The 25817-nt window shown below is 46.4% G+C and overlaps 1 protein-coding gene and 1 pseudogene across 2 annotated transcripts; one reads left to right on the top strand and one right to left on the bottom strand.

Annotated features, from left to right (window-relative positions):
- Nucleotides 1–3698: 3698 nt before the first annotated feature.
- On the bottom strand, nucleotides 3699–5298 carry LOC105987889 (annotated as a pseudogene).
- A 4713-nt stretch (nucleotides 5299–10011) lies between these two features.
- Nrros (negative regulator of reactive oxygen species) lies at nucleotides 10012–24397 on the top strand. Of its 2 annotated transcripts, none has more exons than XM_013019296.1 (3): nucleotides 10012–10101; nucleotides 21502–21622; nucleotides 22278–24397. In XM_013019296.1, exons 2-3 carry the CDS (start codon nucleotides 21568–21570, stop codon nucleotides 24242–24244), a joined length of 2022 nt encoding a protein of 673 aa, XP_012874750.1. In that variant the 5' UTR covers nucleotides 10012–10101; nucleotides 21502–21567; the 3' UTR covers nucleotides 24245–24397. The 2 variants fall into 2 exon arrangements, with proteins under 2 accessions (XP_012874750.1, XP_012874749.1); XM_013019295.1 differs by having other exon boundaries at nucleotides 22274–24397.
- Nucleotides 24398–25817: the final 1420 nt, after the last annotated feature.

Raw genomic sequence — 25817 nt, 5'->3', positions numbered from 1 at the left:
GCCTATGATACAGCCATGAATAAACAGACAAGGGTTTTTCCCTCAAGGACACATAGTGGAGGAAGGCAGGCACATAATTAACAACTACATATATGTGAAATATTGGCTAGTGATCTAAGTTAAAAAATACTATGAAGGAATGGAAATGCCTTTGTACAACTAATTAAAGATAATTTTTTAAAAATACTATAAAAGTAGGGAAAAGAAAGTGACCAAGAAGGAACTGTTTGGGAAGTGGCGCTGTGGCTCAAGTGGTAGAGCGCTTGACTTGAGCTAAAGAGCTGAGGGACAGCGCCCAGGCCCAGAGTTCAAGCCCCTCCACCAACAAAAAATAAACAAAACAAAAAAAAAGAGAGAAGGAACTGTTTGATGGTTTAGTCAGAGAAGGCCTCTTTGAGGAGGAAACACTTGAGCAGAAGCCTAAGGGAAGTTAAGGAGTGTACTGTGTTGTGTGGGTACACAGGAAGAACAGTCCAGGGAGGTAAAAGCCAAAGACAGAAGCCTGCTTGGCTTGAATGGAGAGCTGCCAGGAGGACTTCCACAGAGGAAATGGGCAGGGGGGTATAGCCAATAAAGGACAGGGCAATTATGATTGTGAGGGTGATTCTTAGAATTCTTAGACCTTAGGTTACTAAGGGTTCTGGTGTTTGTTTTTCAGTTATGATTAAGGACTTCGAAATGACCAACAAATGACTTCCAGGGTCCTCAACCTCTCCAGGTACTCTAAAGCAAGCGTAGGCCCTACAAGGCCCGACACTGAGGATTGCTTGTTCACATACAAATATGAACAGATCACAGTTCCAGCCTGCCAAGATTCAGTGTCCCAGGGAAAATCCTCAATGCCTACAAGCCCCATGGAACGCCGGACAGAGCCATTGACAAAGTCCTGTAGAAACAACAGATGCCATGCCCCTCCTCGACATCATCTTCTCCTCATTGTCATTGTCCTCATGTCTTCTCCAGTCTCTGACTGGACATTCTAGTTTAGGTCTTTCAAAAAGTCTTGCTGGAAATCTCCCACTGTTGTTCTCTTCCATCACAAAGCTTCCAACACTTCCTGTTTCCTACATTTCTTCCCATGCTGACCTGATCAGTTCTATGGTTACAGTGTGGCCTGTCTCTCCACTGTCCCACTGCTAGCCATGCCCTGGTGTTGACAGGATGCTTCCACGAGCATCTTGCTCTCTTTGTACAATGTGAAATCTTTGATTGTATGTTGATTTTTTTTTTTTGGTCAGTTGTGGGGCTTGAACTCTGGGCCTGGGCACTGTCCTTCAGCTCTTCAGCTCAAGGCAAGCACTCTTACCATTTGAGCCACACCACCACTTCCGGTTTTCTGGTGGTTTTATTTGGAGATGAGTCTCACGGACTTTCCTGCCCAAGCTGGCTTTGAACCACCATCCTTAGATCTCAGCCTCCTGAGTAGCTAGGATTACAGGCGTGAGCCACTGGTGCCTGGCTTGATTGTATGTTGATACTTTTGACGTCTCCAGGAAAGGAAGAGGGGCGTCCCCACAGAGGTAAGTCACCGGAGTTGGTGGCTGAGGAAGAGCATGGGCAACAGGGAACAACAGGAACAGATCTCATCTTCTAGATGGTTAGGAAAGAGGAATAAACATGTCAGGAAGGACGCTCAGCCAGCCTTGACCCCCTATCCATCCCCAAAGCTTAGGGGTCTCTGCACAAACCCCTGAGCTTTTCCAGGCCTAGCATCATGGGGTGCTGGGTAGTATCACTGTGGGTAGCAGCCATTCTCCTTTCTGGTTTTGATTTTTTGGTTCTTTAAAACCTCCAATCCAAATGAGGGAACTGAAACTACTGAAGACTCTTGCTCAGCAGCTGGTTGATGTCAGCCAGCAGAACAATTCCTAGTTAGGGCCCCAAAGGAAACTCCCTTCCTGTCATGTGCCCAGGTTGTGAGAAGTGGGGGAGCTGCTAGCTTGGGCCCAGGCACAGGGTGAAAGTCAGGCTGGCAAGGCTGCTCTGTGTGTGTCAGAGGCAGAAAGCCCAACAGCAGAAAACACTAGAGATAAGAGCAAGAGGAACCAAGCCAGTTCCTACCATGGTACCGCTGGGCACTATGAACTTTCTCCTCTCTTATATGGAGTGCTCTGCAGAAGGGAAACTTAACCCTGCCTCTTTATCACTTGCATATGTGCCCTTCACAGTCTCCTTCATAAGTCTCCTCAACTCCCCTGGTTCTGCAGTAACTGGTTATCGCCTGGCAGAACAGTGAGAAATGCCACAGGTGACAAACTATTATGAAGTTTAGTTTAAGAGAGAAGACAAGGGGCTAAAGCATGGCTTAAGTGATAGAGTGCCTGCCTAGCAACCACAAGGACCTGAGTTCAATCCCCAGGCTCACTATAAATAAATACTTTTTTTAAAAGAAAAAAGACAAAACAATCCTCAGAAGGCAATACATAGAGAATCATAACCAGGGTAGATCTGCTGTTCTTTCCTCTCTTTTCTCCCTTTCTCCTCTTCCTCTTCTTCCTCCTCCTTTTTGCTGTTTTATGCCAGTACTGGGGCTTGGACTCAGGGCCTGGGTTTCTGTCCTTTTGCTTTTTCACCCAAGGCTCTACCATTTGATCCACAACTCCACTTCCAGCTTATTAACTGGAGATAAAAGTCTTATGGACTTCCCTGCACAGGCTTTTGAACCTTGATCCACAGATCTCAGCAACCTGAGTAACTATGGTTACAAATACGAACCACCAATGCTTAGCTTCCTCCTTTCTTCTTTGAGCAAATGTTTATGAGCCTCTGTATGTGCAGCATGGTCTTTGGAGTAACACATGGCCACTATGCTCAGAACTTTACAGTGTAGTTGGAAAAACAAATAGAAAATTTTAAATCACAACTAAGAGCTGTCACAAGGCTGTCTAAACTTTAGCATTAGTATCATGTGTTTAGAAGAAGAGGCGGCTTGAGGTGGAGGTTTCCCAGAGGAGGAGGGGAGCCCAAGGCTTGCCTTTGAGATGGGGAGGGCTGGATGGGCAGGCTGAGACAGGCCTTCCCAAGCAAGGAAAGCTCCTGAGAGGACAGAGTAGGGAAATGCTGTTGTGTTTTCACAGATAGGGAACAGACTGGATGACACGCCCTGGCAGGTGATGAGCTGAAGGGTAGGAGGCCATAGAAAGGCACCAGGCCAAGAGGCACTTGGCTTCCCCTCTGGGAAGTGCTGGCCCCCTGGCATCTCCATCAGCTGCTGCGTGATCCACTCTTGCTTTATTTCTAGAGGGTGGGAACAAACACAACCAAGGTCCAGGCTCCAAGAGAGGCCCTGCCTCTAGACTCTCAACTACTGGCCAGACCACCAAAATGCAAAGAAATCCTGGTTTGTATGGGAGTGTCAGTACTCCCATCTCTCTGCAGTATACCTTAAGAGTTGTAAAAGGAGTACCCAGCCAAGCACCCAGCCAAACTAGAAAGTCCTAAGCTGTGCAGTCAGGCTCATAGCTTACAGCTTACAACTCTGTTGGTAGGAACTCTTTTGCTCTACCACTTTGACCCACAACTATACTTCTGATTTTGAGTGATTGATTGACTGTTCTGCCCTGGCTGGCTTCGAACAGCAATCCTCAGATCTCAGCCTCCTGAGTAGCTAGGATTAAAGGCATAAGCCACAGTGCCTGGCCTTCTCCTTCTTTTCATCTTCTTCCTCTTCCTCCCACCTCCTCCCTCTCCTTCCTCCTCCTCTTCTTCCTCTTCTTCTTCCTCTTTCTCCTCTTCCTCCCTCCTCCTCCTTCTCCCCCACCTTCTTCTCCTCCTTTAGTGTTTCTTGGTGCATCTCCACAAGCATTTGTGGTTTCTTCATGGACTCTTCCAGTCTCATTACTTACCACACACTCCTCAGAGTTAAGAATCTCCTTTCCTGCTTCTCCAGTGCAATAAGAATACTTGAGTGACAGCAGTTGTATCCCCATTGGCCTTCTTTCCAGTAAGATCCCAGATGTGTATGTGTGGTTGTTGATCTTCATATCCACCTCATGCTTGGCACAGGTCACAGCCTGCTTCTGCCCCTGGATGGCCCCACACCTTGAGTACTCCATGTAGAGATCCATGTAGACTAAGAGCAACTCAGCTGGAGGAGCATCCAGGTGTTTTTGGCCACTCTACAGGATGCTTTCTTTCCGGTGTTTTTTTGTTTTGTTTTGTTTTTGGTTTTTTGGTGCTGAGCCTGGGGATGCTGTCCCTGAGCTTTTATGCTCAAGGCTAGTACTCTACCATTTGAGCCACAGCACCCACTTCGAGATTTTTCTGACTAGTTTATTGGAGATAAGAGTCTTCTTATGGACTTTCCTGCCCAGTCTGGCTTTAAACTGTGATCCTCAGATCTCAGCCTCCTGAGTAGTTAGGATTATAGGTGTGAACCACCAGCACCTGGCTCTGCTTTTCTTCGAAATCTTTTTTTGCCTTTGAAGTTGTTATACAACAGTTCTAGTTTTGTCAGATCTGCCTACAGATATACTTCTGAGCCCTTGTCATAGGCCTTTCAGGCAAACAACTGTGTCTGCACCATTGCAATAGTATCTCCTCTGCATCTGATGAAGTTTTCTTCCGCATAACTCACTTTGTCTGGATTCTCCTCTGTACTGACATAAGAATTTTCTCTAGTTGCTTTAGTTTTTGGATCACAGTAGGCTAAATTTCTCAAATATTTTGCAATATCTTCTCAAATCCTGAGATTCCAGACTGTAAATTGTCTCTTAGAGTCAAAAATTCTGCCCAGGCATGTCAGTATTGTGTATAGTTAGTTATCTTCTTCCTCAGCTTCACTGTTGTGACCTTTTTCCATCTGAGAATTTGGTTCCTCTTCTCTGCACTCATGTTCTGGAGAACTAGCTTGTTCCACTAATTTTCCTGAGGCTAATTCTTCTTGTAGTTTCTGGGCTTTCAGCATTTGTTTTTGCCAGGTCAACTTTGGCATCTTCTCCCATAATTTTCACATGTGTTCCTCTCCTCTGGATTGTAGCCATTCCAGTGAGTTTTCTTCCTGTAATAGTCAAACATCAGCCAAGGTTCCATGTGCTCATCTGCCGGTAAATTTGGTGCCAACTCATCTGAGTCTCTCAAAGCAGTCCTTCTTCTTGTGTGTCGTGGCCCCACAGTTCTGGCAGGCACCTTTGCCTGGTTGGCGGCTATGGAATTTTCTTTTACACCTCTCTGTGCCATTCTCCAGATGAAATGAACTGCCTTTGTTGCTCTGGTTGTGCTCTCTGAAGCTTTAAGGTGGGTCTTTTTGGAGGATTGATGTACTATGGGTACTGAAGAAATACACTGAGGGACCTCCATACTGCTTTCCAGAGTGGCTGAATAAGTTCACACTTCCATCCACAGTGTAGTAATGTTCCCTTTTGGCCATATCCCCACTTGCATCTGTTGTTATTAAAGTTCTTTTTGGGGGGGGGTCCGGTCGTGGGGCCTGAACTCTGGGCCTGGGCGCTGTCCCTCAGCTCTTCAGCTCAAGGCTAGCGCTCTACCACTTAAGCCACAGTGCCACTTCCGGCTTTTTTCTTTTTGCTTATGTGGTGCTGAGGAATCGAACTCAGGGCCTCAGGCATGCAAGGCAAGCACTCTACCACTGAGCCACCTTCCCAGCCCATTATTAGATTTCTTGATAATGGCCAGTCTTACTGGGGCAAAATAGAATCTCAATGTTGTTTTGATTTGCATTTCTTTTATGGCCAGAGATGTTGAGCATTTCACGTGCCTATTGGCCATTCTTATTTTCTGTCCAGAAAAGTCCTTTACATCTTTAGCTTACTTGTTAATTGGGTGGCTATTCCTTTGAGGATTTGTTTTGGAAGCATATTATTTTATTTTTTATTTATTTATTTTTGTTGGTCCTGGGGCCTGAACTCTGGGCCTGGGCGCTGTCCCTCCGCTCTTCAGCTCAAGGCTAGTGCTCCACCACTTGAGCCACAGCACCACTTCTGGCTTTTTTTCTGCTTATGTGGTGCTGACGAATCAAACCCAGGGCCTCATGAATGCAAGGCAAGCACTCTACCACTGAGCCACCTTCCCAGCTCTAAGTGTATTTTAGATATGAAGCTCTTGCGTTTTGTATGGATGGTGAAGATCTTCTCCTATTCTGTGGGCTTTCTATATATCTTGCTAGCTATGTCCTTTGCCATGCAGAAGCTCTGCAGTTTAATGCAATCCTATTTATCCAAACTTTCTGGGTCTTTATTAAGAAAGTTTCAACTTGTGCCAACGAGCACTGATGTCTGCCCTATTCATTCCTGTAACATTTTCAGGGTATCTACTGTTTTTTGGGGGGGTCCGGTCGTGGGGCCTGAACTCTGGGCCTGGGTGCTGTCCCTCAGCTCTTCAGCTCAAGGCGAGCGCTCTACCACTTGAGCCAGAGCGCCACTTCCAGCTTTTTCTTATGTGATGCTGAGGAATCGAACCCAGGGTGTCAGGCATGCAAGGCAAGCGCTCTACCTGAGCCAATTCCCAGCCCCAGGGTATCTACTTTTACCTCGAGGTCTTTGATCCATTTGGAGTAGATCTCACACTCTTTTGCTCCAGAGGAATTGTGAGATTTGAGCTGCTCACTTCCCTGATTAACCCCTGGTGGTGAGTGGAATCTCTTTGCTCGTTATGTCTCTTTTGCTACCATTTTTTGTGTCTTTGCTTTAATGTAGGGAGCCAGTCATCTGATGTTTGATAAGGGAGCTGAAGACATACAGTGGGGGGAAAAAAACCTCTTCAATAATTGGTGTTGGGGAAAGTGGGCATCTGTATGCAGAAAACTAAAAGTAGAGCCCTGTTTATCACCATGTACAAATATTAACTTAAATTTGATCAAAGGCCACAACGTCATACCTGAAACTTTGAAGTTACTGTAGAAGGGAGTAAAATAAACACCAAACCTAGGCAGAAACTTTTTTTTTTTTCTAGTTCTGGGGCTTGAACTCAGGGCCTGGGCACTGTCCCTCAGCTCCTTTTGCTCAAAGCTAGCATTCTACTACTCAAGGCTATCAAGGCTAGTACTCTACGAATTGAACCACAGCACCACTTCTGACTTTTTCTGTGTATGTGGTACTGAGGCTTCAAACCCAGGGCTTCATGCATTCTAGGCAAGCACTCTACCACTAAGCCACATTTCCAGCTTGGCAGAAACTTTTTGAAGAGTCTCAGGGGCACAACAGACTGGAGAAACTTGACAAATGGGATTTCATCAAACTAAAAAGTTTCTGCACAGCAAAGAACATAGTTACTAAACTAGAAAGACAGCCAACAGATTGTTAGAAGATCTTTTCAATATATTTATTTAAAACAAGGTCTCACAATGTAGCCTAAGATGGCCTTCAACTTGTGATCTTCCTGCCTCCCAGTGCTATTACTGAAGATTGTGCCAATAAACTGAGCCTTATAAGTGAATGTTTTAGACAGCAGAGATTTCATGCATGCTTGAAGCACAAAGAAGAAACTTGCTTCTATGTTTTTTTTGTTTTTTTTTTTTTGGTCGGTCCTGGGGCTTGAACTCTGGGCTTGGGCGCTATATCCCTCAGCTCTTCAGCTCAAGGCAAGCGCTCTACCGCTTGAGCCACAGCGCCACTTCTGGTTTTCTAGTGTTTATTGGAGATAAAGAGTCTCACGGATTTTCCTTGCCCGGGCTGGCTTTGAACCGCAATCCTCAGATCTCAGCCTCCTGAGTAGCTAGGATTACAGGCGTGAGCCACCAGCACCTGGCTGCTTCTATGTTCTTAGGACAGCAGTGCTGTACAGCATCACAGATCACTGAACTGTATAAGTGCCTCAACCCTGCAAGAGCCTACCAGAGGTGATGTGAGATTGCAGGGATGTGTAGAGCCTTTCTCTGTTCCTATGTGGTCGCCATACTGTCACTCAGCACACACTGGCATTGCACACATTTTACCTTCTCCACTAGAGGGTCAGCTCTTAGAAACAAAAGCTCTTCCTGCTGTGTTATTTTGGTTTTGTTTTCTGTCTTTTGAGGCAGGGTCTAGCCAGGCAGCCCAGGCTAGCCTCCTGAACTGAAAATCCTCCTGCTTCACACTCCATATTTTTTGCCACTCCCTCCAGCATGGTAGCTATATTAATAATTCATTTGTAATCGTCTTTTGAATTCTTGGCAAGAGCTAGCAGGGAACTTTATATAAATTAGATATTAAAACAAAACAATTTATGCTGTTTATCATCATGGTACTAGCAGTTCATAATGCAAGTTTCATTTCTTTTTCATTCTTGTTTTTAAAAAACTTTACTTTTTTATTGTTATTGTAAAAATGATGTACAGAGCAGTTACAGTTACAATAGTCAGGTAAAGAGTATATTTCTTGGGGCTGGGAAGGTGGGTCAGTGGTAGAGCGCTTGCCTTGCATGCCAGAGGTCCTGGGTTTGATTCCTCATTACCACATAAGAAAAAAGCCAGGGGCTGGGAAGGTGGCTCAGTGGTAGAGCACTTGCCTTGCATGCCTGAGGCCCTGGGTTCGCTTCCTCAGCACCACACAAGCAAAATGAAAAAAGCCGGAAGTGGTGCTGTGGCTCAAGTGGTAGAGTGCTAGCCTTGAGCTGAAGAGCTGAGGGACAGTGCCCAGGCCCAGAGTTCAGGCCCCACAACCGGAACAAAAACAAAACAAAAGAGTATATTTCTTTTTCTTTCTTTCTCTCTCTTTCTTTCTCTCTTCCTCTCCTTCCTTCCATCCTTTCTTTCTTTTTTCTTTCTTGTAGCTTATGGGGTTTGAATTTGGGGTCTGAGCTCTTTTGCTCAAGGCTACCACTTTGAGCCACAGTGCCCCTTCCAGTTTTCTGGTGGTTAATTGGAGATAAGAGTATCACAAACTTTCCTGACCAGGCTGGCTTTGAACTTAAGTATCTAGGATTACAGGCATGAGCCACCAGCACTCGACTAGAAGTACATTTCTTTTTTTGGGGGAGGGGGGTCCGGTTGTGGGGTCTGAACTCTGGGCTGGGCGCTGACCCTCAGCTCTTCAGCTCAAGGCTAACGCTCTACCACTTGAGCCATAACCCCACTTCTGGCTTTCTTCTGCTTATGTGGTGCTGAGGAATCGAACCCAGGGCCTCATGCATGCGAGGCAAGTGCTCTACCGCTGAGCCACCTTCCCAGCTGAAGTACATTTCTTTTAGGACAATGTTGTCCCTTCCCTCACTCTCTCCCAGTTCTTCCCTCCCATCCTCACCCACAAGTTGTATAGTTCATTTTCTAGGTAGTATCCAGTGAGTACCACTGCTGCATTTGTTCACTCCTTATATCTCCATTTGCCTTGTTTTTAAGCCAGTGCTGAGCCCATAAGATAACTGATAAGAACTAAGATGTGTGGACAGAAATACTAGTGAATGGATGATCCTTCCAGCCTGTGGACTCCTCCTTGGAAACCCTGTGTGCTGCCCTTTCTTAAAGAGTCTGTTTCAGCTTGGTGCTCCAGACTTGCTGGGCCAGGACTCCATACCTATCCCCCCACTCTGACCTCTCCCACCCCCACCCCCCAAAAAAAGAAAAAAAACTACAATAATAAAGCAAAACAAGGGCTGGGAAGGTGGCTCAGTCGTAGAGCGCTTGCCTTGCATGCATGAGGCCCTGGGTTCGATTCCTCAGCACCACATAAGCAGAAAAATCCGGAAGTGGAGCTATGGCTCTAGTGGTAGAGTGCTAGCCTTGAGCTGAAGAGCTGAGGGACAGCGCCCAGACCCAGATCAGGCCCCACAACCGACAAAAAAAAAAAAAAAACAACCACTAAAGAGAGAAAGCCTGGGGGGCCTGCTTAGCATGGCTGGAAGATCATTACCACCAACACCGCCAGCCTAGGTCACCAACCCCGCATTCCCTCCAAGGCCACCCCTCCCCAGCCTATCCCTTCCCATCCTCATGCCGCCCCAGGTTGCACTTCCCTCTAAGACGCCTGCTGTGTGCGTCTGCCAGCCCCTGAGCTGAGTCGCTGAGCATGTCGCTCTCCATGTGACTTCAGTTTCCGTCCTTTCCTTCCGCAAAGTGCTAAAATAATCTGATGCCCCAGAGCGAGGAGGCAGCTTGCGCTGGCTGCTGTCGAGGAGGCCGGGGTCCTGGAGACCATGCGCCCGCGGCAGTCACCTGGGCCTGCAGGAGCCGTGAGTATTGCCTCCTCCCCGCCTCCCCCCACCCGCACACCCCCCGCTGGGGTTTCTAAGCCACAGTGAGTGGTTGGAGATCAGGAGATCAGCCCTAGTGGGGCCTGGGCGTGTGGGTGGGGGCAGGATTCTGGCTGCAAAGCTCCAGGCCTCTAGGCTGGGTTTGGGGCACCAGGCTGTGTGTAGGTGGAAAGCCCTCCCTCGGGAGTACTTAGAGCTGGAAGAGGTGGTGTGTGGTGTAGTGGAGAGCCATCTGGGCTTCCTTATCAGTCGTGGGTTTGAGTCCTGCCTCTGCCTCAGTTTTCCCATCTGCAAAGAGGGAACACGATGAGCTCTCCCGGAGCTGGACTAGGGTACTTGGTGGATACTCTAGGTGCTCAGTGTTCGGATCTCCTATCCTGCCTCACAACATCGGTTACAAATCCCCCATTTCATACAGACTGATTTTAACAATACATAATTCCACATGGTGTTCAAGTGTCTAGTATGTGTGTTCAAGGCCATGGAGGTGCAGCAGAGAACACTGGCAAGCCCTGTCTTGGGAAGACTAGGGTTACAGAGCCCCAGAGCCCCAGTGAGAAAGTGTTAGAGGGAGGCCAGAGTCAGGCCCTTTTGAGTTCTGGTCCTGGGCTCTTGTGTAGCCCTCAGGTGTTGCCATGGGAGCTGGGTTTTAGGGCTCAGGGTATGAGCAAACCCCAGAGCCTGGCAGGAAGGAGTGCTGCTCTCAGGGCCCCTTGTGGGCTCCAGTTGCCTCCTGAGAGAAGTGACCACGTGCTGTGCGGCTGGGACTGCAGGAGGCTGGGGCAAGACCCCAAGGTGGGTGCCAGTGAAGGGACTCCACTGGGAGGGAGCAAGAAGAGCAGGACATGGGAACATTTACAGTTTACGGAGCTGGCCCTCCTCTATTTCCTGTGCCCCAATTTACTTACCAGAAGTGAGGCACAGAGCTGCTGGCCATGGGAGATGATCTCTCACCGGAGTAGGTTCCTTAACAAGTCTGCTAGTGTTCCTAGTGGGCTTATAAAATTATGGATCCCAAAAACAGTAGCAGCAGCAGCAACAACAAACCTCCAGTCTTTAGGTTTAAAACCATAACCAAAAATGGCTTCAGAGAGAAAGTACTTCCAGCACATGGGTGCCCTCCCAGAACTTCATGTACACCTTCTAAACGTCTTCCCCTGTAGTTCTCAGGCTGTCATCCAAAGGCAGGATGCCCCAAATATGTCTCCGAATGCCCCTGTCCCAGGGACAGGCTCTCTGTGCCTGTGTTCTGAGGTCCATGAGGGAAATGATTCTTGCTCCGGGAGAATGTGCTGCTGGTGTGGATCACAAGCTGACTCTGGCTGCCAGGTATGCCCCACCACAGCATGGACATCTGAGCAGCTTTCACAGTGGTCAGATCCACCAGCCATCCACGCAGGGGAGGGTGGGCTTTCTCAGGACTGCTTGTCTATAACATAACTTCAATTTTCTTCTTCTCGCCTGTTCATCCATGTGTCACTGAACATGACAAAGTCTTCTCTTTTTTTTTTTTTTTGCCCTTGGTAGATTAAAAAATACACCTTGCCCACAAGCCATTTTTCTCAGCTTAACCACTGGACAGATTTATGGGTCTTTTGTCAGGGGAGGGGGCAGGGGGGGGTCTCTGGGATAGGTAATGATTTTGAAATCTCATTCTTAGATCTTATAAAACTTCACACGCAACTATCAACCTGAGTTCAGGATGAGAATTGTTTAGTTAGTTGATCAATTAATTAGTTAATTAGCTAATTAATCACTTAATTTTACAGTGCTGGAACTGAAAGTCAGGGCCTTGTGCATGCTAGATCAGTGCTCTGCCACAAATCTACATCCTCAGCCTTAGCTAGTTATAGTTACTAGCACAGAAAACACAACTCCAATGGGATTTCAAGTAACTGAATGGCATTGAAAGGTTTGAGGCTTTCTGGATCCAGATTTGGAAAACATGTGCCAGGATCCCTGCCTCATTTCTTCAGCTCTTCTGTATAGATGTCAGTCCTGCACCAAGTCCTGGACTTGGTATAAAGTGGTCTACCCATGGGTGTTTGGCATCTGAGGCAGGAAGAGAGTAACTGCTTTGAATTAGTTCTAGCAAGTGTCCTTTGATTCTTCTGGAATCAGCTTCTTTAATGTGTGTACTCAGCACCCCTGAACTTCACATTCTTTTTTCTCTTTTTTGGTCCAAGACTGGGACTTGAACTTGGTATCTGATGCTTTCACTCATTGGCTGGCACTCTATCATCTGAGCCATGCCTCCAACCCCTGAACTTCACACTTAAAAATGGTTGAGATGATAAATTTATGTCATGTGTATTATACCGAATTCAAAATGAAAACAAGAAAGAAAGAAAAGGTGTGGTTTCCCCAAAGGGGAATTGAGGAGTTGTTAGCAGCAGAAAGAGAAATTAATGTGGGTTGGAAAAATCAATTGATTCTTACAGCAAATGAAGTTAGGTACTGAAACCAAACCATGTGATCTTTTCTCTCTCTCTCTCTCTCTCTCTCTCTCTCTCTCTCTCTCTCTCTCTCTCTCTTTCTCTCTGTGTGTGTGTGTGTGTGTTGGTGTGATTTCTGGGGCTTGGACTCAGGGCCTGGGCAGTATCCCAAGGTGGTATAGAGATTGAACTGATGCACAACTCACAGAATTGTGTTGGACTTGCATCTGTGCATTCTCCAGGTGTGTGCTCTCAGTCCACAATATGACTGATAATATTGATTTGCCCGGATCATTCAGAGATTATTCTATGTAAAGCATGTGAGCTTGCACTTACTCCACAGTGAGCATTCAGTCAACCTCCTAGCAGGAACTTTAAGCTATTAGTCACCCTCAAAAACCATCCTCCCAAGCCAAGCAGACCCCAAGAACCCATATCAGTCCTCACTTGTGCTCTTTAAACCAAACTGGGGAAGGTGGCTGTTTTTCATTCTCATTGCACTCCAGGCTGCTAGCCTCAGTCATCACTTGATCCCTATCCATGGTGCCATGGACCCTTGATTATCTCAAGTCCCCTTGGCATCAAAGGTCCACATGGATGGGAGGAGTTCATCTTACCCATCCCCTTCATCTTATCCATCCCAGCGCTCGTTTCTGTTCACTGGTGACACTCACTGATTCCAGGTGAGGGTTTTTGAAGTTTCATTCTAGAGGCAGGGACTCCCAGTTAGTGTCCTTGACTTTGATCATAGAATAAGAATTTCCAGACTAGTCACAATGGTAAGAAAACTTATTGAGTAAGCAAGCAAGCAAGTAGGCAGGCAGTCAAGCAGAAAGGCAGAGGCCCACTCTGACAGATAGAGCGTGGGTGCTCAAAGGGAGACACTGCTCTCTGTCAGCAGGGCTCTCTCTATATGATAAAGGCAGACTCTGACTTAAAGTTATTCTAAGGTTAAGTGTTTATCTTTGCTCTTTGGGTCTCTAAGACTAACCTGCTTTTAAAATTTAGACCATTATGGTTGGGTATCACTTTCAGGAAAGGATGCATCCCGCCATAAAACAGGTAGTTATCCTTGAGCGAAGTACTTTTTGCCAGGAGGAGTCATTATTTCCAAGTATTTGCTTTTCCAGGATACATGTTTGGGTGGTTTTTGTTTTTGTTTTTTGCCAGTCCTGAGGCTTGAACTCAGGGCCTGGGCACTGTCCCTGAGCTTTTTTTGCTCAAGGCTAGCACTCTACTACTTGAACCACAGCACCACTCCCAGCTTTTTCTGTTTATGTGGTACTGAGGAATCAGCTTCATGTATGCTAAACAAGAACTCTACCACTAAGCCACATTCCCAGTTGCCAAGCAAGGTCAGATGGAGAAAGCTCCTCTTTTTTTCCCCCTCATTAATACTGAAGTTTATTAAGGAGTGTAAGGATTAAAGCAAAGAAGATAGTGTTTCTATATTTCTAAACACATTGTTTCTGAATTCCTGGCTCTCATTTACCATGCCTCATTTTTCTAATCTATCCTGCCTCAACACTAGCTAGTCCTATTCCAGGACATGTCCACCCCCTAAGCAGGGAGGGGCACTGGTGCAGGCCTTAGATGAGTTGGTGGGAGTCCTTGGCCTCCAGTTCTTGAAATGAAGTCCACAACATTTCTTTGTCTGGACCAAGCTTCTTGTCCCTCAGTCTTGACATAACTCATTGCAATCTAAAAGGCTGGCATTATTGTCACCAAGGCCACCACTGGAATGAAGGAAGTAGACATGGGCCCAGGTCTCTTACCCTGGTCCACCTACTTCCTCTTAACAAGAAGGATGATAGGGGCTGGGGAGGTGGCTCAGTGGTAGAGAGCTTGCCTTGCATGCCTGAGGCCCTGGGTTCAATTCCTCAGCACCACATAAGCAAAAAGAAAAAAGCCAGCGCTGTGGCTCAAGTGGTAGAACGCTAGCCTTGAGCTGAAGAGCTGAGAGACAGCACCCAGGCCCAGAGTTCAGGCCCCACAACCGGACACCCCCCCAAAAAAAGAAGGATGATAGCAGGTGGTCCCCTTCTCAGAAGTGACTTCCATGAACAAACTTGCCTTTATGATGTGAACTGAAAAGCCTGAGATTATGTGGGCTTCTTATATACAGAGGTCACACTAGAGACTGTCCACCAGCCACAGACAGACACACAAGAGCAAAATGCTATCTCCCAATGGGAACAGATTTCCTTGAACTCAGGGCCTGAACACTGTCCCTGAGCTTTTTGCTTAAGACTAGCCCTCTAGCACCTGTGCCACAGCTCTACCTCTGGCTTTTTGGTGGTTAATTGGACATAAGAGTCTCACAGACTTTCCTGTCCTGATTGGCTTGGAACAGTGATCCTCAGATCTCAGCCTCCTGACTAGCTAGGATTATAGGCATGAGCCACTGATAGTGGCTCAGATTTGCAGTCAGTTGACTCATTTGTGTCCCTGTAGGAATGAAGTTGAGCAGGAGGTCATTGAACCTTGGAGTCACCGTGAGAAAAGCCTTGTGACCCTTAAACCTCAGTCAGAGTAGGGCAGGGCCTGAGCTATGTCCGTGCAGACTTTCACAAACTGGGGTCAAGCCTTTAAGCCTCAGAGTGGGAACCTGAGATTTTTATTTGATCAATTGTTGGGAAGCATACATGGCCCCTCCTCTGAGTCACCTAGTTTACATCATCCTATCTCTCTGGCCTGAGAGGGCTCACCTCCAAAAGAGTGGGGGTAGGGAGAGAGAAGGGCTAGGCTTTTAAGAAAGACTGCTGTTCTTAAAAGGATAGTTATTTGAATGAAAGCACACTTGCCTGAAGAATGAAGTTTGAATGAAAACACTTGTTTGCAGCAGAGCTATCTTTCCTCACATAAATTAATTGTGGCACAACTATGTGATAGAGTGTGATCATCATTACATTATAGTATCACTGTAGGGTATCTGCCTACCTGTGCTATACACACCGAGAATGGGAGATGGTTGCTGTAGCAGCAGATGATAGCTCTGAGATGTGATTATTCAGTGTTACTTTTTTCCTCTAGCTCCAACAGAATCATTCTAAGTGTACTCATGATAGAATCATTTTTTTTTTTTGGTCCGGTCGTGGGGCCTGAACTCTGGACCTGGACGCTGTCCCTCAGCTCTTCAGCTCAAGGCTAGCGCTCTACCACTTGAGCCACAGCACCACTTCCAGCTTTTTTCTTTTTGCTTATGTGGTGCTGAAGAATCGAACCCAGGGCCTCATGCACGCAAGGCAAGCACTCTACTACTGAGCCACCTTCCCAGAGTATCATTTTTATGTATCTATAATAAATTCTTGCAGGGTGCTGGTGGCTCACGCCTCTAATCATAGCTACTCAGAAGGCTGAGATCTGAGGATCACAGTTTAAAGCCAGCCTGGCAGGAAAGCCTGTGAGACTCTTATCTCCAATAAACCACCAGAAAATCAGAAGTGATGCTATGGCTCAAAGTGGTGGAGTGCTAGTTTTGAGTGCAAAAGTTCAAGGACAGCACCCGGGTGTTGTGTTCAAGCTCCATGACTGACAACAACAATGAAAGGAAATTCTCTACTTCAAAAATATTGAGTAGGCTGTGATTATGGCATATATTTTAATTTTTAAGTTATGACAGATTAGTTCTATCCTTTTTGAGCTAGCCTTCATACAAATTAAAAATTAACACAAAAATTTTAAATATGAAGAAAAATACAGACATGGAAAAGGTAAATATCAGGGGAACAAATCTCTCTATTTCTGAGACACACTTTCAAATTTTTATTTTATTTTATTTATTTTTATTTTTATTTTTATGTCAGTCCTGGGGCTTGAACTCAGGGCCTGGGTGCTGTACCAAAATTTTTTTATTGCTCAAGACTAGTGTTTTACCACTTGACCCACAGCTCTACTTCTGGCTATTTGGTGGTTAATTGGAGATAAGAGTCTCATGGACTTTCCTGTCTAGGCTGGCTTCAAACCAAACCCCAATCTTCAGATCTCTGCCTCCTGAGTAGCTGGGATTACAAGAGTGAACTGCTGGCTCAAGACTGACTCTTGAAGAATCCAAGTGGCTAATTTGGCAGGACATTGTTCACCTGCATGTGTTGGAGTGCCCATATGCCTGGATTCAGGGCATGTATTTTTGCTAGGGGACTGGAGGGGTAGTGCCCCTCATTTCTGAACTTGCTCTTGGTCCCAGAGGCAGAGAAGTAATGGTGCTCTTAACTCTAGTACACAAATAGGCTCAGAATGTCAGGTGGACTTACCTCCAGAGATGCTAAGTTTGAACTTTGGTGAAGGTTGAAATAATGCTAACTTTTGCTAAGAATCAAAGAGATCAAAGGTGCTTACCTGGGGCTTTTCTATGTTTCTTGGTAGTAGAAGTGGTTTGAAGTCATCAGTGGAGTTCCATTTCACTGTCTGTAGCCTCTGACCAGCTGCCCTTCCTTTTTTCTGAGATCCAGGTGGGGACTTGCTTTCTCCTGGAACTCTCTATCTAGTTGTAGATCTGTCTTTATTCACTTCATCTTTACACATTGCCGTTGTTGCGGGGAGGGACACCCTGCTTCTGAAAGTACCCCCTACACCACCTGCAAACACCTGTCATCCCTGCCACTGTTTTCAAAGCTTTGAGGAAATTCTCAGCTAGGTGGTAATATATGTATAACACTTGCTAGTATTTCCTTTAGTGAAGTGGTTCTAGTCCCGTCCCAGTAGCTGCTGCTGTAGTAACAGTTTACAGAGGTGAGCGGGAAGCCATCCTCTGTACACAGGGGAACAATGGCATTTTCCAATGAGAGTTGGTAACCATCTGTTGATCCTAGATCCTTTGCTGTGCCATAACTCTGAGGACATTTTCTGTAGTTACATGATTGTTTGTTTCTTGACCTAAATGGTTGCTGTTTTGAGGTGTGTGTGTGTATGTGTGTTGTGTGTGTATGTATGCATTGCTGGGATTGAACGCATGGTAATGAACTTGCTAGATGGGCACTCTACCACTTGAGCCACTCCTCTACTTCTTGCTTTTTGCAGGTTAACCAGAAATGAGTATCTCACATTTTTCTGCCTGGGCTGGCTTTTAACTTTGATGCTCAGATCTCAGCCACTTATTTTGTTGTTGTTGTTTGCAAAGCCTGGGCATTGTCGCTAAGCCTTTTTATGCTCAAAGCCAGCACTCTACAACTTGAGGCACAGTGCCACTTCTGGCTTTTTTCTTTTTGTTTATATGGTGCTGAGGAATCGAACCCAGGGCCTCAGGCATGCAAGGCAAGCACTCTACCACTGAGCCACCTTCCCAGCCATCAGCCACTTATGTAGCTAGCATTACAGGTGTGAGCCACAGTACCTGTTTCCTCTCTTTTTTTATTAGTAAATAGTGTAAAAAGGGATTTTATTGTGTTATTTCCATACATACATAACAAACTTTGACTAAATTTATCCCCTCTACTAGTTTTTCTTCTCCTTCTCCCTTTTAAAATAATTTTAACAGGTTTTATCATTCTAATTTTATACATGCACACGAAGTATTAGGATATTGTTAACTATTCACAGTTCACAAAGCATTTTACATAGCTTATAATACCAGACTCCTACAAAACTCGGTGTCTACTTGTTATTCTTGATTTATGGAAGGATTATATGAGGCTTGAGGATTTTACATAAATCACTCAAAGGAAACAAACTAGAATTGAAACTCTGAAATTCCATAATCTTCCCTGGACACTCTACTCCTGGATGTGTGGTAAACTTTCTGAGCTGGTTGGCTTAGTTTAGGAGGAAGGAGGTAATATATTTAAAATCCACAAAGTTCCTGGTGACCTAGAAATTCAAATGACACTTTTGGGTGTGACTCCATCTTGATCTAACATTCCAATCAGAAGAGTTATGTTCTCCTGAAGACATTTCCTATGTCAGCATAGAGAGTGGCTGTTCTAGCAAGATCAGAATTACAGCAGCATGTGCCAGCTCAAGCCTGATAGAGAGCAAGCGAGGGAGATACCAGTGAAATGTGAGTGTGAGCTAAGCAAGGCTTAGTGCGTCAGATGTTCAAATGGTGTCTGGCACTTGTTAAATCTGGCTAGTTTATCTCAAAGTGGGCAGTGGATCCCAGGGTTTCAGGGGCGTGGGTGTATGCTGGGTGGACACTGGGGACAGGAGTCCATATGGTTTTGCATTTGCCATCTGTGCCCTGGACTGGCCCTGAGGTAATAATTCCTGCACAGGTGCAGAAGATGAAGGAGGGCCTGGGGTGGGGCAGAATTCCAGTGTCAAGTCAGGACTGATGATACTGAATTGGAAATGGTCTCTGAGCTAAGGAGCACTGATCTGGCCTGAGTTGAAGGCTGTGGTTGGTTTACCTGGTTTTGCTTAGCTTTATTTTTTTTCCCTCCAAGACTGGAGGATGAACTCAAGGCCTTGTGCTTGCTATGTAAGTGCTATACCACTTGACATGATTCTAGTCCTTCACTTTTAGTTACGTTTCTTCAGAAAGAGTCTCATCCATATGCCTAGGGCCAGTCTCCTCTGGCCATTCTCCTATCTCCACTTCTCCTGGAGCACTTAAACCATTCTGTTAGTCTGTTTTCACAGGCAAGAATTCAGATCTGGCCAGGAAGTTAAAATCACCTTGTCAGGATGGGCAAACTCACTTTGAGGGGGGGCAAGAAGAAAAGGCTGCAAGTGTCCGCAGAAAGGTCTGTGAGTGGGACAGGATTAGGTACGGAGGCGTGTGAGTATGGGGCTGCTGGCAGGGAGGACACTGCGGAGCTGACCGTGGTCCTCACTGAGAGGAGGGTATCAAGGAGGCCTGGGCAGATGGAATGCTGGGCCAGGCACTCTCTCCTACTCTTAGGAGTCCAGAGCTTCAATTGGATGACATTAGGCCACAACCTTTGTTAACATGCGGATAGTCAGTTCAGTAGTACCTACAAGGAGAGAAATTGCAGTTTTTGATTCTGGAATTCAGGCAGAGAGATTTCTTTTTCAGTACTGGAGACTGGGCCCAGGACTTCATGCATGCTATCTAAGCTTTCTACCACTTGAACCATACCGCCAACCCTTATTTTATTTTTGAGTTACGGTCTTGCTAACAGTGCCTGGGCAGGCCTTGAAGTCTTGATTCTCCTACCTCTGCTTTCTCAGTAGCTGGGGTTATAGGCCTGAAGTACCATGCCTGACTTTAAACTGGATCCTTGAAGAGGCCAGTTTATCTCTGGGTCTCTGTTCCCTGTAAAAATGTGATAGTGGGGGGAATAACGTTTCCCTTATGATTCCTCTCAGCTTAGAGGAGCTGTGAATATGCTTTTGTTGTTGTTGTTGTTGATGATGATGATTGGGGGGCCTGAATTCATGGCCTGAGCTCTGTCCCTGAGCCTCTTTGTGCTCAAGGCTAGCACTCTACCAGTTGAGCCACAGAGCCACTTTCAGTTTTTGAGTGGTTTATTTGAGATAAGAGTCTCATGGGGCCTTTCCTTCCTGGGCTGGCTTTGAACCCAGTTCCTCAGATCTCAGCCTCCTGAGTAGCTGGGATTATAGGTATGAGCCACCAGCGCCCAGCTTTGTATATAATTTTAATTTTTAGGGCTATTGTCCTGTGAACACTTGCCAAGGAAAAGGGTCAATAACCATACCATAGCCATAATCTTTTTTTACATTGCTTTCTCATATGCCCCCCCCCCTTCAGGTTTTTTTACCCTGGCCAAGGAAAACATCAAAATGTGCTTTTCAAAGATGGGTGCTAGTGGCTCATACCTGTAATACTAGCTATTCAGGAGGCTGAGTTCTGAGGATCGTGGTTGGAAGCCAACCAAAGTCTGTGAGACTCTTATTTCCGATTAAGTACTCAGAAAAGACTGGAAGTGGTGCTGTGGTTCAGTTGGTAGAGCACTAGCATTGAGCACAAAGAGGCTCAGGGACAGTGTCCAGGTTCTGAATTCAAGTACCAGGAACAGCCAAAAAAAATTGTTTCCACTTTTAAGCTGAACACTGGTGACTCATGCCTGTAATCCTATGTAGGAGGCTGAGATCTAAAGGTTACTGTTCAAAGCCAGTCTGTGAAGAAAAGCTCTTGAGACTCTTACCTCCAATTCATTAGCAAAAAGCTAGAAGTGGTAGACCTCAAGCCTTGAGTAAAAAGGCAAGTGAGGTCTTGAGTTCTAGCCCTAGTACTGGCACAAACCATATGCATACATACATACACGCATACATGTATGTGTGCATACATGTATGTATGTTTATGTTCACATGAATTAATCAATGAGATCTATAGCATTCTAGAGCCTCAGGTTAGTGAAATAATTAGTAGTTGTAGGAACCAGAGGCTTCAATTCATATTTCATTCCCAGTTTCCCCTTCATTTGCTCATTCATTCATTTTTTTAAAATTTTGTTGTAGGGCTTGAACTCAGGGCCTGGGCGCTGTCCCTGAGCTCCTTTGCTCAAGGCTAGTGCTCTACCACTTTGAGCCACAGCTCCACTTCCAGTTTTGGAGTGGTTAATTGGAGATAAGAGTCTTACAGACTGTTCTATCCGGGCTGGCTTTGAACTGCGATCCTCAGAGCTCAGTCTCCTGAATAGCTAGGATTACAGGCGTGAGCGGCTGGCGCCCAGCTCATCCAGCTCACGGGATATACTGGGCAGAATTAAACCAGAGGGGAAAAACTTCCAAGGTGATGCAAAATTCTAGATGATTGGAGTGCTGGTCCCTTCAGTCCCCTGCTTCTCTGTGCTGCACTCTCATTGGAGTTTCAGCATGGAGCTCATCAAACGGCATGAAAATGAGTTCTTGTGGGTGGTTTCAGTGAAAGAAATTGAGGTATTCAAATCATCTGTGGGTTGCCACCTCCGTGCACCTGTGGGCCTCTAAGGCCAGACATAGGTAGGAACTGGCTCCTCCCAGTGAAAGCCTCCCTCTGGGATATCCTTGTCTTACTCCCTTCTTCCCTATCCTCTGTCCACAGTGCTGCCCTTGAGATGGAGTTGCTGCCCCTTTGGCTCTGCCTAGGTCTTTACTTCCTGACTGTGGAATGGAGGAACGGAAGCAGGACAGCCACAGCTGCTTCCCAAGGGAGCTGCAAGTTGGTGAGTTTCCCCTTGACCCTGACTTTTCTGTTGCTCCTGTCTTGGAAGGTTTTGTTCACTTGGAAAGGTAAGGGATTGTCAATCCAGGAGAGACTATTTTTGATGAAAGTAAAGACTATTTCCTATCCTATTCTAAAATCATAAGCTCTAGGGCTGAGGGCATAATCTCAGCAAAAGACCTTGTGCTCTGTGAGTGTGAAGTCCTGGGTTTAATCCCCAGCATCAAAAACACAATGATCATTAACAATAATGTACCTGGGCGCTGGTAGCTCCTAGCTACTCAGAAGGTGGAGAATGTGAGGATCATGTTCAAAGCCAACCAAGACAGAATAAATCCATGAGATTCTTATCCATGAGATTCTTCTTTACCTGCAAAAGACTGGAAGTAGAGGTATGACTCAAATAGTAGAGTGCCAGCCTGGTGAAATGACAACAACAAACCAACTGATAAGAGCTTAAGGCTCCAAATTCAAGCCTCATCAGTGACACACACACACACACACACACACACACACACACACACACACACACACATCTATAGAGCCATCCCAAGTGGTTGCTGAGACAGCCCAATACATGAACTCTGTTTCTCTGTATAGATCTCTGTCTCCATGGTCTCTTCCCCACTGACCCATGTGCTTTTGGATTTAGATAGATGGAGTTGCTGACTGCCAAGGGCAGAACCTTGTTTCAGTGCCCAGCAACCTCCCATCCCACACTAGTATGCTCATCCTGGATACCAACCCTCTGAAAACCCTGTGGAATTACTCTCTCCAGCCTTACCCCCTCCTGGAGAGCCTCAGCCTGCACAGCTGCCTCTTAGAGCGCATCGGCCGCCACGCCTTCCAGGAGCAAGGCCACCTGCGCAGCCTGGCCCTGGCTGACAACGCCCTGTGGGAGAACTACAAAGAGACAGCCGCTGCTCTGCATACCCTGCCTGGGCTGCAGAGGCTGGACTTGTCAGGAAACTCCTTGACGGAAGACATGGCAGCCCAGATGCTCCACAATCTCTCCTCGCTGCAGGTTATATCCCTGGCCAGGAACACCCTCATGAGGCTTGATGAGTCTGTCTTTGAGGGCCTGGAGTCTCTCCAGGAGCTGGATCTGCAGAGGAACTACATCTTTGAGATTGAAGGTGGTGCTTTTGATGGCTTGACCAAGCTGCAACGCCTCAACCTGGCTTACAACAACCTACCCTGCATCGTGGACTTCAGCCTTACCCAGCTGCGGTTCCTGAACGTCAGCTATAATATCCTGGAGTGGTTCTTGGCGGCCAGGGAAGAGGCGGCCTTCGAGCTGGAGCTGCTGGACCTGTCTCACAACCAGCTACTCTTCTTTCCTCTCCTGCCCCAGTGCAATAAGTTGCATACCCTGCTGCTTCGGGACAACAATATGGGCTTCTACAGGGACCTGTACAACACCTCGTCGCCACAGGAGATGGTGGCACAGTTCCTCCTTGTGGATGGAAATGTGACCAACATCACCACAGTGAGCCTGTGGGAAGAATTTGCCTCTGGTGAACTGTCAGCACTCCGTATCCTAGACATGAGCCAGAACCAGTTCCAGTACTTGCCAGATGGCTTCCTAAAGAAAGCACCTTCCCTCTCCCACCTAAACCTCAACCAGAATTGTCTGGTGAGGCTCCACATCCGGGAACATGAGCCCCCAGGAGCACTCACCGAGCTGGATCTGAGCCACAACCAGCTGTCAGAGCTACACCTGGCTCCAGGGCTCGTCGGCTGCCTGAGGAACCTTCGGGTATTCAATCTGAGCTCCAACCAGCTCCTCGGGGTCCCGACTGGCCTTTTTGCCAATGCCAGTGACATCACTACAATCGACATGAGCCACAACCAGATCTCACTGTGTCCCCAGCCAGCTGCCTTAGACTGGGTAGGCCCCACCAGCTGTGTGGATTTCAGGAATATGACATCTTTAAAGAGTCTCTCTCTGGAGGGCTGTGGGCTGAGGGCCTTACAAGACTGCCCTTTCCAGGGAACCTCTCTCACTCACTTAGATCTATCTAACAACTTAGGGGTTCTGAATGGAACTGTTGCCCCTCTCTGGGATATTGCCCCCACATTGCAGGTCCTGTCCCTCCGAAATGTGAGCCTTAGTTCTGGCTTGGCAGAGTTGGACTTCTCTGGGTTTGGAAATCTGAAACACTTGGATCTGTCAGGAAATTCCTTGGCCAGCTTTCCAAAGTTCAAGGGCAGCCTGGCTCTGCAGACTCTGGATCTCCGGAGAAACGCTCTCACCGCCTTTCCCCAGAGGGCTGTGTCTGAGCAGCTCCTGAGGAGTCTGCAGACTGTCTACCTCAGCCAGAATCCATATGACTGCTGTGGGATGGATGGGTGGGGGGCCCTGGAGCACTTAGAGGCCATCGCTGATTTGGCTATGGTCACTTGCAATCTCTCCTCCAAGGTTGTTCGCGTGATGGAGCTGCCCGGAGGGAGGCCCCAGATCTGTAAGTGGGAGCAGGTGGACATGGGCCTGCTCTACCTTGTGCTTCTTCTCCCCAGCTGTCTCACCCTTCTGGTGGCCTGCACCATCATCTTCCTCACTTTCAAGAAGCCTCTGCTTCAGCTAATCAAAAGCCGCTGTCACTGGTCCTCCATATACTGACCCACAACATGCCAGCTCAGATATTTCATCTGTGCATACAAGGATGCTTTCCCAGCTAGACTTGAAGATCTGCTGCAGGGGTCAAAGTTTGTTTTGTTTTGTGTGTGCCCATTTTGTTTTGTTTTGAGCCCAGGGCTTGGGTTCTATCCCTATTTTTTTTGGTCAAGGCTAGTGCTCTACCATTTGAGCCAGAGCTCTACTTCTAACTCTTTAAGAGTTCATCGAGGATAAGAGTCTCTCAGTCTTTCCTGCCTGGATTGGCTGGAATCCTGATCCTTGGATCTGTCAGTCTCCTGACTAGCTAGATTACAGTCATGAGCCACCAATTCTTGGCCCCTTTAGAGGTCAAGTTTGATGAGCTAAGGGTTAAATTAAAAATTCAAATATTTCCATCCTTTATTCTTCCTGAGCCATAACTTCCCATTCTCATTGTCTGGTTAAAATATTTATTAAATGACATTCTATGAAAATAAAAGATATGCCTTATAAATATTTTTAAATCAAAATCAAATGCATCTTGGGTTTATTCTTTTTTCTAGTGACATTCTCTCTCTCTCTCTCTCAAAGCCTTGTACTCTTACCTCTCAATTGGCTTTTTTTTTTGTTTGAGGCTAGCACTCAACCACTTGAGCCATACTTCCACTTCAGGCTTTTTGGTAGTTAATTGTAGCTTAGAGTTTCACAGACTTTACTGTCTGAGCTGGCTTTAAACCATGATTTCAGATCTCAGCCTCCTGAGTAGTTAGGATTGCAGGCGTGAACCATCACCACCTATACAGGAAGACTTTTGGAGCCTTTCAAGTTACACTAGGTAGCTCCCTGTCCTTCCTTCCTGTTCAGCCTGGCAGAGTTGCAGATTGAGACAAAGCCTTGCACCTACTGGTGGCTGTGACTTCAGAAGACTAAGGCTCTCCTTTCTGGTTTATTCCAGCACTGTTGTCCCAACCTAGTGACTTTCTAGGTTTCTTTCCATGTGGTGAGAAGGTTGGACCTAACAGATGAATATATCTCTCTCTTTCTCCCTCTCCCCCTGCCCCCCCATCTGTCTCTCTCTGTCTCTTTGCAGTTCTGAAGTTTGCAATCAGAGCCTTGCACTTGCTAGACAGGCAGTATACCACTTGAGCAATACTCCTAGCCCTTTTTGCTGCTGATATTTTTTTAAATAAGGTCTCAGTTTTTAACTAGGTCAGTCTGGACTATTGTCCTCCTTTTTACAATCTAGGATGACATGTACATACTACCACACCAGCTTTTTCTTGGTTAAGGTGGGGGCTTATAAACTGATTATCCATTGTGGGGTGCCTTTTCCTGACTACTCCTTTGTAAATCATCCCGTTAGGCCTTGTGGAGGTGTCTTCGTTTGAATGTGTTCCTATTAGACCTCTGAGTGTTGCAGTCAGTAACCCTGAGTCAGAGAAATCCCAGAACTTGCATTAGGAAGTCACAGAGTGCTAAAAAAAAAAAAAAAAAAAAGTAGTCAGAGCAAAGAGGCCAACTCCTGAAGACTGTCTCTCTCACTGATTATGAGTAGACAAGAAGGAGGAGGCGCTCATAGATACAAAACTCATCATAG

This window comes from Dipodomys ordii, unplaced genomic scaffold, assembly GCF_000151885.1.
Source record: "Dipodomys ordii isolate 6190 unplaced genomic scaffold, Dord_2.0 Scaffold45, whole genome shotgun sequence".
Classification (NCBI taxonomy): Eukaryota; Metazoa; Chordata; class Mammalia; order Rodentia; family Heteromyidae; genus Dipodomys; species Dipodomys ordii.
This window is presented reverse-complemented; position numbering and strand designations above follow the sequence as displayed.

What these genes read in the sequence shown, in the direction of transcription:
- Nrros (XM_013019295.1), top strand. Translation starts at nt 21,515, where the DNA reads ATGGAGTTGCTGCCCCTTTGGCTCTGCCTAGGTCTTTACTTCCTGACT. An exon ending in CCCAAGGGAGCTGCAAGTTG is followed by an intron (nt 21,623 to 22,273) that starts GTGAGTTTCCCC and finishes TTTTGGATTTAG; the next exon opens with ATAGATGGAGTTGCTGACTG.